General features: G+C 45.5%; 1 protein-coding gene across 3 annotated transcripts in view; it reads right to left on the bottom strand.

The window, feature by feature from the left end:
- Positions 1 to 16563, bottom strand: part of SLC13A1 (solute carrier family 13 member 1) — a 105136-nt gene that overhangs the window by 42959 nt on the left and 45614 nt on the right. For all 3 annotated transcript variants that reach the window (XM_077855958.1, XM_077855957.1, XM_077855956.1), the window contains exons 7-8: positions 14731 to 14882; positions 2438 to 2557 (exon numbers count right to left, since the gene is read on the bottom strand). In XM_077855958.1, coding sequence (XP_077712084.1) covers positions 2438 to 2557; positions 14731 to 14882 — 272 coding nt within the window. The remainder of the gene's footprint in view (positions 1 to 2437; positions 2558 to 14730; positions 14883 to 16563) is intronic.

Below are 16563 nucleotides of genomic sequence, written 5' to 3'. Positions count from 1 at the left end.
TAAACTCTTATTCCCTTTGAATGAACAGATTTTCCTCAATTCTTACATCCATCGTACATACTGAAAATCATTCTCCTGGACACACTCCAACCACTGGACAGAATTACATGGATGTTGTTATATTTAAGATCGATGAGGTAATATTTAACTTTTATGGTCTCAACTAAACTACTGACCAGTGCCAATCTCGAAATTTTACCCCTTGTCACAATTTAAATAAGAGCATTGTGAGAAACGGATCCACGGACCACTTTGAGATCCACCTAGAGAATAGAAAGTAGAATTTTAAAAAAAGGGTGAGTCTCAGGGCGCCCGGGTGGCTCAGTCGGTTAAGCGTCTGACTCTTGGTTTCGGCTCAGGTCATGATCTCAGGGTCGTGAGATTGAGCCCCTCGTTGGGTTCCATGTTGGCTGTGGAGCCTGCTTAGGATTCTCTCTCCCTCACCCTCTGCCCCTCCTGACGCTCTCTCCCTCTCTCTAAAAAAAAAAAAAAAAAAAAGAAAAAAAAAGAAAAAGAAAAAGAAAAAAAAAGGTGAGTCTCCTTAAAAAATGTTTTTTACCCAGTGGACTGCATACGTACTTGGTCTTTTTGGTTGAAGATGATAAACAGTTAAGTCCAAAGCCAGGATGGCTTTGGACAAATGAAGGTTGGTGCCTTGGAGCGGCCTGTGACAGGGTGGCAAGCTCTTGCTTTGAGTAGGTTCAGGGCGCTGACAGACGAGCTGCTCCCGCCAAGTGTGCTGGGGTCACTTATAACGGGGCATCAGCCGTGTTGCCCCCCAGCCCCGATCAGGATGTGTGGTGCCTGCCCGGGGAGGGGCTGATCATTTCTGGTTGTTGCTCTTAGGCCTCTGGAGGTGAAGACCCTGCCGCCCTGAGGCGGACACTGCAAACTTAGCAGAGGCAAAGCCGTGCAAGGCCTAAGGGATGCAGTGGGCGGCGGGGGCTGCCCCAAGGCGCCCGGGGCCGTGGGTTAGGGGCCTTGCCTAGCGCAGGCACCTCACCGCATTCTTGATCTCCTAGACAACCCCCTTCAGTGCGCCTGCCCTCTATTTTCTTGGTTTTCCCTTTATACACGGTGGGCCACTTCAAAATAATGACCATGGTCATATACGTTTTTTATAAAGTCCTTCTATGTAGCGAAAGGGAAGGACACCACTGTGGGTCTGGGCCTGGGCGCTGTGTCCCACGGCTGGCATTGCCGCCCTTCGCCTCTCGCTTTGCCACCCGTGCGGTTGAAGCCACCCCAACGGCGTGCGTCTCCAGGAAGGGGCGTTAGGATGCAGCTGGCCTCCCTGGGCCCCTGCTGGGGTCCGTGACCTGCCACACATTTGCTTCAGCGGGAGGACGGCCGCATGCTGGTCCCACAATCTGCACAGAGAGTGGGTTGTTTTGTTTTATAGCCATCAGTACCGTCTTCCAACTATGAACAAAACTGTGGCCGTTCTGGAAAGGACCCAGGAAGGGGAAAGGAGGGGGGGAGCACCTTCCTGGTGGGGCTCGGAGGGCGGCAGGGAGCACCACCTGGTCACTGCGCTTTGCTTTGCAGAGCGAGGCTGCAGAGCTGACCGCGGGCCCCCTGCCCGGCAGAGAGCATGTGGTTTTGCTCACAGGTCCTTGAAATTATTTGAATACAAGACAGTAAAGATGAATTTGAATTATTTTGTTTTTTTCCAGGAAAAGATCCTCAGGGTTTGATTTACAGTCATTTCCCTGGTCTTTCTGGGGTTTTGTTTTATGTGCTCCAGGTATAGGCTGCATTCGGATCTGCCGTGGAGCCCTTCGGGATTTTAGACGTTGCCCGTCACTTAGGTCATTTAAGTAGCTCATTAGCTCCAGCCACAGCCGAGGTAATATTCGCCGATTCTCCTTGAATACAGAGATTTGACCTTTTCTCAGCTTGCACCATGTGTGTTAGAACCACAGCGTGGGAAGCGGGCTTACTCATCTTCCAGTTAAATTCCATCGTTTTATGATTGAAACACCGAGACCGAGACAGATGGCTCGTCGCGAAGAGCCACAGCTCTGTCCCCGGTCTTCCGGCTCCTCGTCCCGGACACACAGGGCGCGCTCTCGGTCTCCCTGCGGCTCTTTGAGGACGTGCCAGTCTTGGCGGCGGCCGCGGGCACTGGACGGCGCAGGCGATGCCCGCGTACACGAGGGGGCAAACGTCTTGGAGCCCCCCCGGACCGGCTGGCCTGGCCCATCAGGAGGAGGCCTCAGGCCCGCCGGCGCTCAGTGAATCACTGCGTAGGACCGAAGGACGGCAGGACGGGCTGGGTTCTACGGGCCCCTCCTCCGCCAACCTGGTGTGGGGACTTGCTAGGGGCCTTCAGCCGGGCCCGGGGGCTCTGTGAGTCCGGGCACCGCGGGGCTCCGGCTGCTCTCGGGGAGCCCAGGCAACCTCGTCCCGCCATCAGCATGGGGGCTCTACTTACTTGAACCCTAGGAAAAGCCACTGGAGCCAGATCCAGGACAAGAGCAGAATGATCACAGCAGCCGGGAAGGAAAGCAGGAACCAGGATCCGAAGTTAATGCAACGGCAGTCAGGGTAGCGCCTGTGGAGACACGGAGAGTCACGGGGGTGCGCCCGGAACCCAGCCTGGGGCCTGGGGGTCTGGGGGCCTGGGGACCTGGGGGCCTGGGGGCCTGGGGGGTCTGGGGGCCTGAGGGTCTGGGGCCTGGGGGCCTGGGGGGTCTGGGGGCCTGGGGGTCTGGGGCCTGGGGGCCTGGGGGGTCTGGGGGCCTGGGGGTCTGGGGCCTGGGGGCCTGGGGACCTGGGGGCCTGGGGGCCTGGGGCCTGGGGCAGTGGCCCGCATCTCCCCGCGGCCCAGCCAGCAGGAGGACGTACAGCGGTCGGTCTGACCTCTGCCCTTGGGTCCCGATTCCGTGAGTGCTCCCTTGTGGCTGCTTCCCCTCCAAGGATGGTGGGGAGCTGGGGCTCGGGGTCTCCTGTCGATGTGTGAGGCAGCGCGGCCGAGCCGGCTCAGGCCCGGCCGTCACCCAAGGCCAGGAGGTGGGAGCGCGGCCTCCAGGCGGGGGCCTTGCCCTGGTCCCGGCCACCAGAATGGCCACCGGAACGAGTCCCAGGATCCGACTGGCGCTGCCACCGCGGGACGCACCTGCCCCCGCGGCCCCCGTGGCTCTCCCCCTCCGGGTCGCCCGCCCTGAAGCAGCCGTCACCACCAGGCGGGCCGAGGCTAGCCCTGGGCTCGCTTGAACACTGAGACCAGTTAAAATCAATCCAAAGTTCTGTGGAGAACGTGAGCTCGGCCGTCACTCTTCCTACTTTCAGGTGTTCAGGCCACACAGTCACAAGCAGTAACAGGACACTTGGGGTCGTCACACACCAGCATAGTTTCTTTGGTAACCTCACACTTATTTTTGCGAAATGTAGTATAAATTCCAAGTAAAATCTCATATAGTTATCTATTTTGTGACAGAAGAGGGAAAAACAGGTAATTTGAGAGACAATTGTCCTTGATTTTGTTTCTTGACACGACACAAAGAGTTGGAACTTTGGAAAGTATAGGAAATATTCAGAAGCAATAAAAACACCATTAACATACTTTTATTATTTTTGAAATTACAAAATACAGAGAACTTTCTAGGAATGATAGATTTTTAAATTCTTATTCTATTGAAATCACACCTTGTATTTTTCCATTTAAAAAAGTCATGTAAATAAATGAAATGTTTCATACCACATGCATCAGCGGAAGCCACTTTTTTTTGTACTTTATAAATCGTTTCTTCTTCTATTTTAGGATGGTTGCTAAGTAATGCAAAGACTTTTTAAAAAAACAACAATGGGTTTTTAAAACTCTAGGTTTGTAATGTTTCCTAAGATTTCTTTGAGGTTACAAGAAGTTGTCGTGGATTCTAGAGTTATCATTATCAAGTTGAGGGCGATTATTATCGACCACGAAGAGATCTAAAGCTTAATTTACATATTATGCAATTAGAAGCGACAAATGAAAATAAATAAATAAATAAATAAATAAATTAATTAATATAAATAAATAAATAAAAGAAGCGACAAATGATGAATAAGACATGCTAGAGAACACAGAAAATTGATGAATGGAAAAATGCTTTATCATGTCCACAAGACTGTATTGGGAATGCTCACTTAAAAAAAAATGTTTGTTGTCTTCAGGTGGAAAATGCATTAAGGAGGAAATGCTTAAGCTTTTTTCCCATCAATTTATTAGACTTGGATTACAGGTCGATGACCTAGTTACTCTGTCCAGCCTAAAGGCATTTAGAGATGCTGCGGTTCACCCGCCCAGCTGCAGCTGTCACCATCTGCGGCTCATACCTTGAGATCAGGTTCTCTCCACCCAACCCTGTTGAATTTGTTTAACCGAATGGGGGTTTTATTTGGAATTTTTGCCTGGAGGGATAGTTCAGGTAGAAAAATGAAAGCCTGCAAAAGTGAAATTCTGTTTTGTGTTAGTTTCTTTCTTTAGTAAGGAAGTGAACACCGCGCAGGACAGTGGCCTCCATGATCACAACCTTTACGCTTCCATCTGCAGTGACTATTTTGAACGATGATGGAACGAATGGCAAACTGTGAGGGACTGGTTTCACCATTTCTTTTCCCACTTCCTCATACCCTGTAAGAATCTGCCTAAAGTAAAAATAGAATCCTTCATCATGAATTATGTTAAGTACGATTAATTCTGATAGAATCTTTCGCCCAACAGCATATTTTGAGCGTCTACCATGTAGACACCTACCAGGCGCTCTTCCAGATAATGAGGAAATAGTGGTGAAGTCGATGGATGCAGTCCAGCCTCTCATAAAGTTTACATTTAAATGAGCACAGGCAGTAAATAGGTAAGCATAAAAAGAATCATAAAATATAACAAAATAATAAAATAGAAAGTGGCTAGGGGGAAGGAGAGATTTTACATAGTGTGGTTAAAGAGGGTAAGATTCGGAATGAGATCTAAATGGCAAGAAGGAGCCAGTCATGTAAGTAACTGGGAAACAGCATTCCAGGCGGAGGAAATAGCCAGTCCAAAGGCCCTAGGGTAGTAATAAGAGGAGCATGTTTGAGGATCAGAAGGCCGTGAGGCTGTGGGTGGTGAGCTAAAATCAGTGAAATCGAGTCTACGAAGTAGCCAGTAGGGATCAGACCATATAAAACCTTGTAGGCCGTCAGAAGAAATGTGAATTTTAGTATGAATGCAACTAGGCGTGATCGAAACACAGGAAATACATTAGTGACATAATTTAGAGTCTGTAAATTTGTGATTTACTCAAAACATCCTGGTTGGATGATCCTCAGGATTGAAGGCCACGGAGTAGAAGCCACGGTGTGATAGGTGACCCCCTATCTGCCTCTGGTATAAATTTTTGTATAATCCTCCCTCCTTCTGTGCAGGCAGAGTCTGATTAGGTTCTTTCATGGGAAAGGTGAAGGGATTTTGTTGCGGAACCAAGGTCCCCATTGAGATAGACTCCGGTGACTCAAACGGGAGACTTGGACGGGTCTGACTTAATCAGGCGAGTGCTCAAAGGACAGCCTTTCCCGCTGGCCTAAGGAAGCGAGCTTTCCTGTTGTCAGCGGAGGGCTCAGGTGGCGAGGATCGAGGCACAGCCTCTGGAAGCAGGGAGTGACCCCAGACCACCTACAGTGGGCACCTCCATAGTTGAGCCACGGGGAACTGAATTCAGCCAGTGGGTGATCTGAGAACAGGGCCCTGACTTCTGTGGGATTCAAGGCCCAGCTGCCACCTCGATTTCCATCTAACGAGATCCTAAGCAGCAGACTCACATAACCCAGGCCTAGAATTCCTGACCTTGGGAATTATGAAGTCATAAACTCATGCTTCTTTAAGCCACTAAGTTAATGGTAGTTTGTACAACAGTCACATAAAACAAATACGCAAGGAAATTCATTAGAGACAAAGAAGCTTGGCAGAGGAGGAGGGTGCGATGGCGTAGGAAGTAGAGCAGATTTGGCTGGAGGCGGATTGGTGGCGGTGAAGGTGAAGAGAAGACCATTGGTTTCCAATATACTTGGGACAAAATGTGGAGAAGCGGGGAATAGGTGCCATTTATTGAAATGAAGTCTGAGGGAAGAACAGGTTGGCAGACGGGGAGGGAGCGGCTGGGCACACACACCCCGCGGGCATGCTCACCTGAGGTGGGAACGTCCCCAGGCTCCCAAGTGCTCACGTGGGTCTGGCCCCGAGGGCAGAGGGCAGGTTACATATAAGATGGGTAGGTAGCGACAGGTAGGTGACACCGCCACCCAGAGGAATGGGTGTGATGGTTTCAAGAGTAAATGGAGGCAGGAGGAAGGGGGTGCGCACCCCGGGCGTCCAGCCACAGGTCACACCGATGGTTAGGACGAGCAGGTGAGCCACGCACGCTACGTTCTAAGGCGCGGCCAGCATCTTTCCACTTTCCGCAGGATGACACCATCTCACGAGCTTCGGTGGACTCTTCAAGGTCGCAGACTGTGCAGCCGAGCAGAATTCTCGCCCCAGGAGGAGCGCTTTAAGCGCAGCGTGTTTGCATCGAAGCCCAGTGTCCTCAACTCCAGCCCCGGTGAGAACAGACGGTTCCGTGTGTGCTGCGGAACGTGCCCAGGCCGGGACCGAACCTGGTGTCCTCAGGACGCGGTAGAGCCCCGTGGAGATGCTCTCACCGCGACGAAGGCCAGCCCCAGCCCGGAGCGCGGCGCAGCTGGGGGAGGCCTTGCTGCCCTCCTCGGCCCCACGGCCCGGGCCACGCGCCACGGCCTCCGGCGGGCAGCTGGGGAGGTTTGCGGCCTTCAAACCACGTTTGGCCTTTCAAGCGCCCGAAGCCGTGGCCACGCTGATCAGAGTCCTTTAGATTACGGACTGCCTTGATTACTCCTGAGTCCGAGCCACTCGTCGCGTTGGTATTCGTGCATTTGCAGACGTTTTTTTTCAAATACCAGCTCCTCCCGTTCACGAGGGCAAAGGCCCAGGAGGGCAGCCGGCGGCTCAGTGACGGACCGAGCCAAGGCCCACGCGCGCATTCTCCAGGCAGTCCTCGCAGTCCCCTGACATTGCCCCATTTGGCAGAAGGAGCGACGTTCACAGACGTCAAGCTAACATGTGGCAGGACTGAAACCTGAGCCAGTCTGAGTCCAAACTCTGCAATGCCCAAATCTCCCCTATGGTGTTTGCCAGAGAAATTATTTCTGAGAAATAGAATTGCTCGTCCCTGCAGGGGAAAATCGGGGCGACCTCTGACGGCAGCTGCTGCTAGGTAAGTGCTTCACCCTCCCCTTTGCAGGGCGCCAAGAAGAAATGGCGGGAAGGTGGGCCCTGAAGTTGGCGCCCCTATGAACACATTTATTTTGCCATTTCTTAGTTTGTGAACCTAGAGTAGTTATAATTTAACAGGTAATTAGTAACAGTCATTGCACTAATTATTGATAACAAAACTTCCTTCTGTGCTTCTGGTATACCCACAAGCTGACACCCACAAGCTGAATCATATACTCTGACAATTAGCAAGCTAGGAGAGATTTCTTGGGATAATCTTCCATTTTAATCTGGTAGATTTGTTTTTTTGAGTCTAATAGCTATTCTGTTTGTTAACTACTATCGATGCACCAAAACTACTCTGCTATGAAAGCAGTCATTGTCTCTAATAATATTTCCCTCAATAGCATAATTTTAATATCAAAAGATTATTTCGTTATTTAGGTGATTCCCAAGAACAGTAAACGCTTCATGTATGTCTTGGTATGGTCCATCTCAGATAGTGCTTATTGATCGCCCTTTGTGTGATAAAAGGATGAGACAGCGGTCCCTGCGGACTCGACAAGATTTCAAATCATTAGGGGTGATGGCGTGAGCGTGGGTGAGACAGGTTTGTAGAAACGCGAATATAGTTCATGACAAGAGGAGCTGGGAAAGGTGGCATAGCAGCACCTGAACAGAGTGGCAGACGAAACAGCATCTACACGGGCCGAGGAGGAAGTTGGCAGCGTCGGCCCATCTTCCGGGAACCGGAGTAGGAGGAAATGGCTTACTGACAGCCTGGTATTTATTGACGATATCGTCGGGAAAGACGGAGATTGGGTGATGACTGGGGGCGTTATCGGTGGAGCAGGAGGGAATGGGGGGCAGGTAGAGAGCACCGAGCAAGCAGGATTTATCCACTGGAGGCGCCAATAAAAACCTAACAAAGCAGCAAGTTGTAACAGGAGGCGAGAGAACAAAAAAATATTTCCAGAATGCTCTGTTCCAAGGATCAATTAAGGCCAACGATGAATTAATCACAGAGAAGTCAGAGCTTAGGTACCTCTGGAGCTCGCTTCCAGGATTAAGAACGTGAGAAATGTCACACTTTATAGTTGAGTTAGTACATCGCTCCAGTCTTGTTAGTATTATCCTGAAAGTCACCTTCCGAGCTGTCTACCGGCTCATGGCGAGGGGATGGTTCAGTCTAACTCGGAGCTAACTGAGCTTTGCAACTACTTCACATAACACGCGCCGTGTTTGCAGGCTCACGTTTTATAGGAAGAAAATGCGACCCGTGAATGTGAACACGGATGTAGCCCTTGCTACTGGCAGCAAACTCACTTGTTTTTCTAGATCTTTGCAGGTTGGCACCTTCCCCATGGTCTGTGAGGCAGGCCGTGGGGTCGAAGGAGCCTGGAACTTGGCCGTCTGCCCTCAGCTGGCAGTCCCTTCATTGACTAGGGGTCATTACAGAGTGTCCGAGCCATGGGGCCCCAGGGTCACTCAGTGGAGCGTCAGACTCTTGGTTTGGGCTCAGATCATGACCTCAGGCGCTCGTGAGGTGGAGCCGAGTGGGGCCTGGCTCCCAGGGCAGACTCTGCCCCAGATTCTCTCCCCTGCCCGCCCCCCCCCCCACTATCTGCTCTTACTCAAATAAATAAATAAATACATATTTAAAGTCTCTGCGCCTCAGTTTCCTCATCTGTGAAATGAGGGAATCGTATATGTGACCTGAAGTTTCTGTGTCTTCCCATTTTTCTACTTCCCCCCATTAGTCCTCAGGAAGACACGTCCTTCTTTTCCAAGACCGACGTTTCTACGCTTGTTTCTATTTTCTTTCTGCTTCTACCCAACACTTAGCCAGTCATTTCCTTCTCTCTCTCTCTCTTTCTCAAAACATCATGTATCTGTTTTACAGTTTCCTTCCTGAGCGTAACACAAAACTGACGTCCTCCTTGTCCACGAGGGCTCTCTGCCTCTGGGCACACCACACTTTGCTCTTTTCTTCTTTGCTTCCTCAACGTCGAAGGAAATCATTCCAATTAGCTGTTTCCCTCCCTACTGCTCACATCTTCCCTCTCCTCGGCCTAGCTCTGCCCCGCCTCCCACGTCTTATGGGAGGGCGCCCATCAGAAAGGAGCCTTCCCTTAGCCACGGTCCCCCTTGACCCTTCTACCGCGCGGCTTGTTCCAACTCATCCTCCATTCTGAAAAAGGTCTCATTTAGCCCTCAGAACACCACATGCCCATGGTTCTCCACCCACTTTGATAAACTTTTCTCATCTTCTTTCTTGTCAATAGTTCCCAAGAATCTATCCATGTCTTGGTTCTTTCAACTTTCTTCTCCCTATGTGACCATTTCTACATTCAAGATGCTAATTTCTGGGTTTATATATACACAGCCCTCAAAGTTTTCCACTCCATTTGCAAATGTCTACTAAAAACCCCGTGCAACACAAAGATAAACTCAAAATGGATGAAAGATCTAAATGTGAGACAAGATTCCATCAAAATCCTAGAGGAGAACACGGGCAACACCCTTTTTGAACTCGGCCACAGTAACTTCTTGCAAGATTCATCCACGGAGGCAAAAGAAACAAAATCAAAAATGAACTGTTGGGACTTCATCAAGATAAGAAGCTTTTGCACAGCAAAAGGAACAGTCCACAAAACTCAAAGACAACCTACAGATGGGAGAAGCCATTTGCAAATGACCTATCAGATAAAGGGCTAGTATCGAAGATCCATAAAGAACTTATTCAACTCAACAGCACAGAAACCAACAATCCAGTCATGAAATGGACAGAAGACATGAAGAGAAATCTCACGGAGGAAGACATAGACATGGCCAACATGCACAGGAGAAAATGCTCGGCATCACTGGCCATCAGGGAAATACAAATCAAAACCGCAATGAGATCCCACCTCACACCGGTGAGAATGGGGAAAATTAACAAGGCAGGAAACCACGAATGTTGGAGAGGATGCGGAGAAAAGGGAACCCTCTTACACTGTTGGTGGGAATGTGACCTGGTGCAGTCACTCTGGAAAACTGTGTGGAGGTTCCTCAAAGAGCTTAAAATAGACCTGCCCCACGACCCAGCAACTGCCCTGCTGGGGATTTACCCCAAAGATTCAGATGCAGTGAAATGCCGGGACACCTGCACCCCGATGTTTATAGCAGCAATGTCCACAGTAGCCACACTGTGGAGGGAGCCTCGGTGTCCATTGACAGATGATGGATAAAGGAGATGTGGTCTCTGTACAAAATGGAATATTCCTCAGCCATTAGAAATGACAAATACCCACCATGTGCTTCGACGTGGATGGACCTGGAGGGTATGATGCTGAGTGAAGTAAGTCAGTCGGAGAAGGACAAACATTATATGGTCTCATTCATTTGGGGAATATAAAAAATAGTGAAAGGAAATAAAGGGGAAAGGAGAAAAAATAAGTGGGAAATATCAGAGAGGGAGACAGAACATGAGAGACTCCTAACTCTGGGAAACGAACTAGGGGTGATGGAAGGGGAGGAGGGCGGGGGGTGGCGGTGACTGGGTGACAGGCACTGAGGGGGGCACTTGACAGGATGAGCACTGGGTGTTATTCTATACGTTGGCAAATTGAACACCAATAAAAAATAAATTTATAAAAAAATTAAAAAAAAAAACCCTTGCATAGGCTCTTAGCAGCCATCCCGAGATATCTAAAATCAAATTTGTTAATTTCTTCAATGAACCTAAAAGTTCGTGGCATCACCATCTATCTAGCTGGATCGGCAAAAATCCCAGACTTGCCCTAACCCCTCATGGCCCTTAAATCCTCACACCTGATTACTCACCACCTTCTGCCTGTACATTATCTTGAGTCTAAATCCTATCACTTCATAACTAGTTTAGTTCTGCCCCTTGTCACTTGTCAGCACTTTGGTAACAGACTCCTAAATGGTCTCCTATCCCCAGACTCTTGGAATGCCAATCAATCTGCACATTGTTATTTAAACAGTGCAAAAAAAGGTAAAGGAAAAAAAAGAAAAAAGAAAATCCACAGGCTCTTTTACTGCCTTGAGGAAAAAAAAAAAAAAGGAAATGATTACAAACTTTTTGTGCTTTCATTTTACGAATTATTTGCATTCATTCTCTCCATAAATGTGGTGTTTACCTCTTTTAGGATTGAGCCATGTTGCACAAATCTCTAGTGTTTGAAGGGTGCTGCATACAGCTACAGTCCCCTTTTGGGATGTATATTCAATTATGTTTCTAAGGAGGTGATTTTTTAGGGAGACAGACTTTGGGGTTTGAATGACCATAGTCCGAACTTCAGTCTGCTAGATGAACATCAACTTTCTCAAATCTCATAGTAATAACCAACATTTACTGAGCATATTCTCTGAGACAGGTACGATTTTAAAGTGCTATTTAGGGATCCCTGGGTGGCGCAGTGGTTTGGCGCCTGCCTTTGGCCCAGGGCGCGATCCTGGAGACCCGGGATCGAATCCCACGTTGGGCTCTCAGTGCATGGAGCCTGCTTCTCCCTCTGCCTGTGTCTCTGCCTCTCTCTCTCTCTCTCTGTGACTATCATAAATAAATAAATAAATAATAAAAAAATAAAGTGCTATTTATTTTTTAATAAAAACTTTAAACAATTCTCTAAAAGAGAGTTCTTAATATTCCATTTTTCTGGCAAGGTAAGAAGCTTAAAGAGAGTTAGTAGTGTAAGATCACCCAGCTTGGAAATGGAAGAGCTGGGATTTCAACAAAGGCAGTTAAGCCCAGAATCTGTGCTTTTCTCACCTCCATATGCTGCCCTCACAGCAAGGGCATATAGGGTAAGTGTGTACTGCGGAGCAGGTGGAATCCAACACATACCACCTACCTACTGGCCTCCATGTGAAAAACCAAACGCTATTATGTTTTAAAATTTTTAATGTTTTTCACAGATGTACATTTTGTCTAGAACCCAGAGAGAATCTCAAATCTTCCTGGCAAGTTTCATTTTTTTCATTCTCCAAAAGAATTCACAACAGTGCCTTGCTTGCACATCATCAGTCCTAGAACAAATGTTTATTCTGAGGAAGCTAAATTTTATTCAGTGCAAATAAAAATAAACCTTTACCCATTCACTCAGTCAGTAAACATGATACATTTTATATCTGCAAGTGATAGGTGAATAGATGAATAAACAAAGGCTTTGAAATCCGTTCCCTTCTTCCCACTGTTTGTAAGATAGCACCTTTCTCTAGATGTCAAGTCACTGATTCTTAGGATTCATGCACTCATGGAGTTAGGCAAGATCCAAATTAAATTATACACAATGACTGTCGATACTGCTTTAAAAAGGATGGCAAGCAGTGTCAAGAGGAAAAGGTGGCATTATTGCATAAGATTTGGAAACAAAGGGCAATTTCTTTCCAGGTCCAAACATCTTGACAAAGAATATAATTTTTTTTCCCTGTATTTCTAAGTTCTTGGTACTTTTTCCAATGAAATTGAATGCATTTCATTCCACTGTTGCTTTGAGATGTGGTTGTATCTTGGGGCCAATGTTTAAGAAAAAGTGGGTTAAATATCTGGCTTGTTTAATAGGATTAATCATATTGCCTCACATAAGTTTGTTTTCCCCCTCTATTCTAGTATTTTCTATCAGGAAGGGATACTTTGAGTTTCTTTCTGTTTGTGTATAATTCTCTAATGTTAAAGCAAACTTTTGAAGAAAAAACTTCACTAAATTTCAAGTACATATTAAGCATTTTCTAAATTAAAGAATATTTGGCCAAATTCCCATGAATAGGAGAATTGGAAGATTAGATAATTAGGGAAAATAGTTACTGAAACATTTTGCTTAAAGTGCTGCAATGCTCCCAATCTGTCATTGCAAATGGATTACTGCATCCTAAGAATCAAGGGAACAGTTAAATAAAAGAAAGAAAATTTGGTTGATACATTGTGCAAGACCGCAGACACAGGGCAAGTCAGCATGGATTACTGCAACAACATCGATCTCATGAGAATGTTGGAAACCAGCAGTTCTCTAACACCAAGAGTAAAACAATAAACTTTTGGTCTACATTTTAGAAAAGGATTTGCAGAGAAGACCAAAATGTGGAATCTCTTTCTGGAGGAACTCATGAAAAAGGATGGAAGTCTAGTTTTCAGAAAGAGATCAAGTACATTTCCTGTCTTGAATTAGGAGACACATTAGATAAATCCTCTCCGACACAGAGAGCTTCAGAAGTCTCCCACTTAATAAACCAAATGCCGTTTTGAGGTTCCTATCGATGTTGGCCGCTGGAGCATGCGTGATGGACGTGCAATCAGGGAAACAATAAATACACATGGAGGTCTGTATTAGACGGTCTTCAACTGCTATCCCACTGCTCTTTGTACACAGTTCTTGTTCTTTTTAGGACAATGGAGTGTGACATTTTTTTTTTTTTTTTGTCTTGGGTTTCCGAGAAAAGCTATGCATGCACAACATTTTGCAAATAATTTTAGAAAGGTCATAAAATCTGTGAATCTGCTTTGAAGAATGTAGTCTTCCTGACTCTGAACCCTAGTCTTTTTGTGAAAAGACGTACATCCTGTTCCAGGGCATCCTTAATGTGGCCCACCTTGCTGGAACTCTGATCATCTGTCCTGTTAGTATTTGAAAACACACTGCAGGTGTAGAATTCTGTTTGAGTCCTCACGTGAAAGCATGGACTTTCAAACTATTGTATCAATAATTCTTACAATAGCTCTCAGAAATAGCATCAAGTATTTTTACATGGTTTACTTCATTTAAGTCTCACAATAATCATCTGAATTGTGACTGTTTTAGATATGAAAAATTTAAGTCCTGGGAGAGTAATTCACTTTTTGTTGTTCAAATTCACAAAGTAAGTGGCTGAAAATTACAGATTTTTTAACCCAAGTTATCTGACTCTACCCACAGATTCCCCATGTTCTCCAATAGATGAACATCACGGTTGCAAACTAATATTTAGAGTCCTATGTCTGTCCTTAGAATGCTTTATCACTGACATTTCTTGCAATTGCCCAATCCTTCAAATCTTTTTGAATTCTAGGCAAGACTTCTGTAATAAGCACCTTTGTACGCAACTCTCATCTTTTATGTTTAAATGCTAGTTCCCAAACCCTACATAAATTTTCCTACCTAGATAATCCCTATTCACATTAGTTAACTATCATTCACAGTATTATTTTTAACAAGAAAAGTCTTCCCATTTGATTAGAATGGTCAGCCAGACATAACTATCTATTGTGAGCTGACTTGGGGAATCTTAAGGCACCTGTTAATTCACTACACCTTCCATATTTAACTCTTAGTGGAAGGGAAGGTCTCTAGACCTATAGATGTCCTGATGAAAAAAAAGAAAAAAGGTTAACTCAGTACAGCAATTTCCGTTCCTGATTCTCTGAATCAGTGAGGAATAAGCCTTGTAAGTTATGTGCTGCCTATTTATTTAATCAACGATCCAATCATTTTACTTACGTATTGAAATGCTCAGAGAAGATCAAGTTGGTAGAAGTGCCTGTGATCGTTGTGAGTCCACCAATGGTAGAAGAGTAAGCGATACACAAGCACATAAGTTTACACATCATGTGGTCCTTCTTTGTTCGGTACTTGGTTCCTGTGTCTGAGTTCTGTTCAACAAGAAAAAAGTTTATACATCATGTGGTCCTTTGCTTAATATTTGGCTTCATGCCGCCAACATTTCATCATTTTCAAGTCATCTTTACAAAAGGGAAAATGGCGGCCTTCGTTACATTCTTCTCAATTAAACCACGGCCTTACCTCACCCCCATTTTCACAAACTACGTAAAAGAGTCGTCTACATTCACTGACTCTGTTCCTTTAACCACTCCAATCTGGCTTCCGTCCCTTCAGGCCACCCCAACCGCACTTGCTTTGATTATCAATGTACTACTAAACCCAACACATACTTCTCAGTCTCAGTCTTGTAGACCTCTTGACAGTACCCAGAAGAGTTAACCACTTCTTCCTGCTGCAAAACTCTTCTTGGGGCTTCTGTGATATCTCACTCTTCTGGTTTTTCTCCCACATCTCTACTTGTTTCTCTATTTACCTTGCCAATTCATTTTCTTTTATCCTTCCTTAAAACTAGAGTTTCTTGAAACTCCGTCACGGCTACCTCTTTTTTCTGAAGTATTTATCTTTAGGAAATCTCATATATTTTCACTGATTTAATGCCTGTAGATACACCATACTATCAATTCTGGTCTTCAGCCCAGACTTCTCCTTTTAGACCTATATATCCAATTGACTATTTAACATAACTTGAAAATCTTAAATAAAACTCCACTCCCAAAATGTTCAAGACCAAACCCACTATTTTCTTCCTCAAATGTAGTTCTTCTTTAGGATCACCTATATAAGCTAATAGCATTATCATCATTATAATTACAAACACAGTGTGCTCCGTATATAATAAACACTATTCTAAGTTCAAAGTAAATAAACAATTTAATCCATCTTATTCTTACAGTGGAATGAGGTTAGCACTGTATTTATCACATTTTACACATGAAAACATGAGACAGAGTAAAGTTCAGTGGCTTGCCCAAGGTCACAGAGTCTGGAAATGGCAGACTTGGATTTTGAAACCATGTAGTCTTGCTTTAGAATTCATACCCTCAGCCACTATACTATATTGCTTGTCCTCCCTGAGAACATTCTCTTCCTTCCCACCAAATTGGGTCAATTTTATCTATATAAATATGTCTGGACTCTTTCATGTTCATCTCCATTGCTATCACTTTGGAATAAATCAACATCACCTCTGATTTGGGTTATTGTAATAGCCTCCTTATATTTCTTCATGTATCAATTCTTGCTTATTTACGATCTGTCCTTATTTAAAAATATACAAATAGAAGAATCACCCTGTTTCATACAGAGAGGTATGCTGTCTGTGATATATACACTGAAGGATCTTTTTAAGAAATCATGGAAAGGAAGTATTTAGTACTCACTGAAAGCCATCATGGATGTGGGAATGACCTAGCATAGTAGGGTCAAGTGCATTGGATTATAATTTGCCTTTTATGTTCTAATTAATTTAAAGTTAGCTCCCTGGGGTATCTACTCTTCACCCCAAACAAATTAATGTATAAATATCTTGTTTGCCTTATATTTCATACATGGGAATGTTTTATATTTTCCATGATAACATTTTCCATTGAAAACTTGAAAAACAAATGGTATGTAAATAAAATAGCAAAATAAGTTTAAAAATTCTTATAGTGTAGTACTAAGTGGCAACTGAAATTTGGGGCTTAAATATTAACTATTTTACTGTAGAAA

The sequence above is a fragment of the Canis aureus genome, chromosome 18, assembly GCF_053574225.1.
Source record: "Canis aureus isolate CA01 chromosome 18, VMU_Caureus_v.1.0, whole genome shotgun sequence".
Lineage (NCBI taxonomy): Eukaryota > Metazoa > Chordata > Mammalia > Carnivora > Canidae > Canis > Canis aureus.
This window is presented reverse-complemented; position numbering and strand designations above follow the sequence as displayed.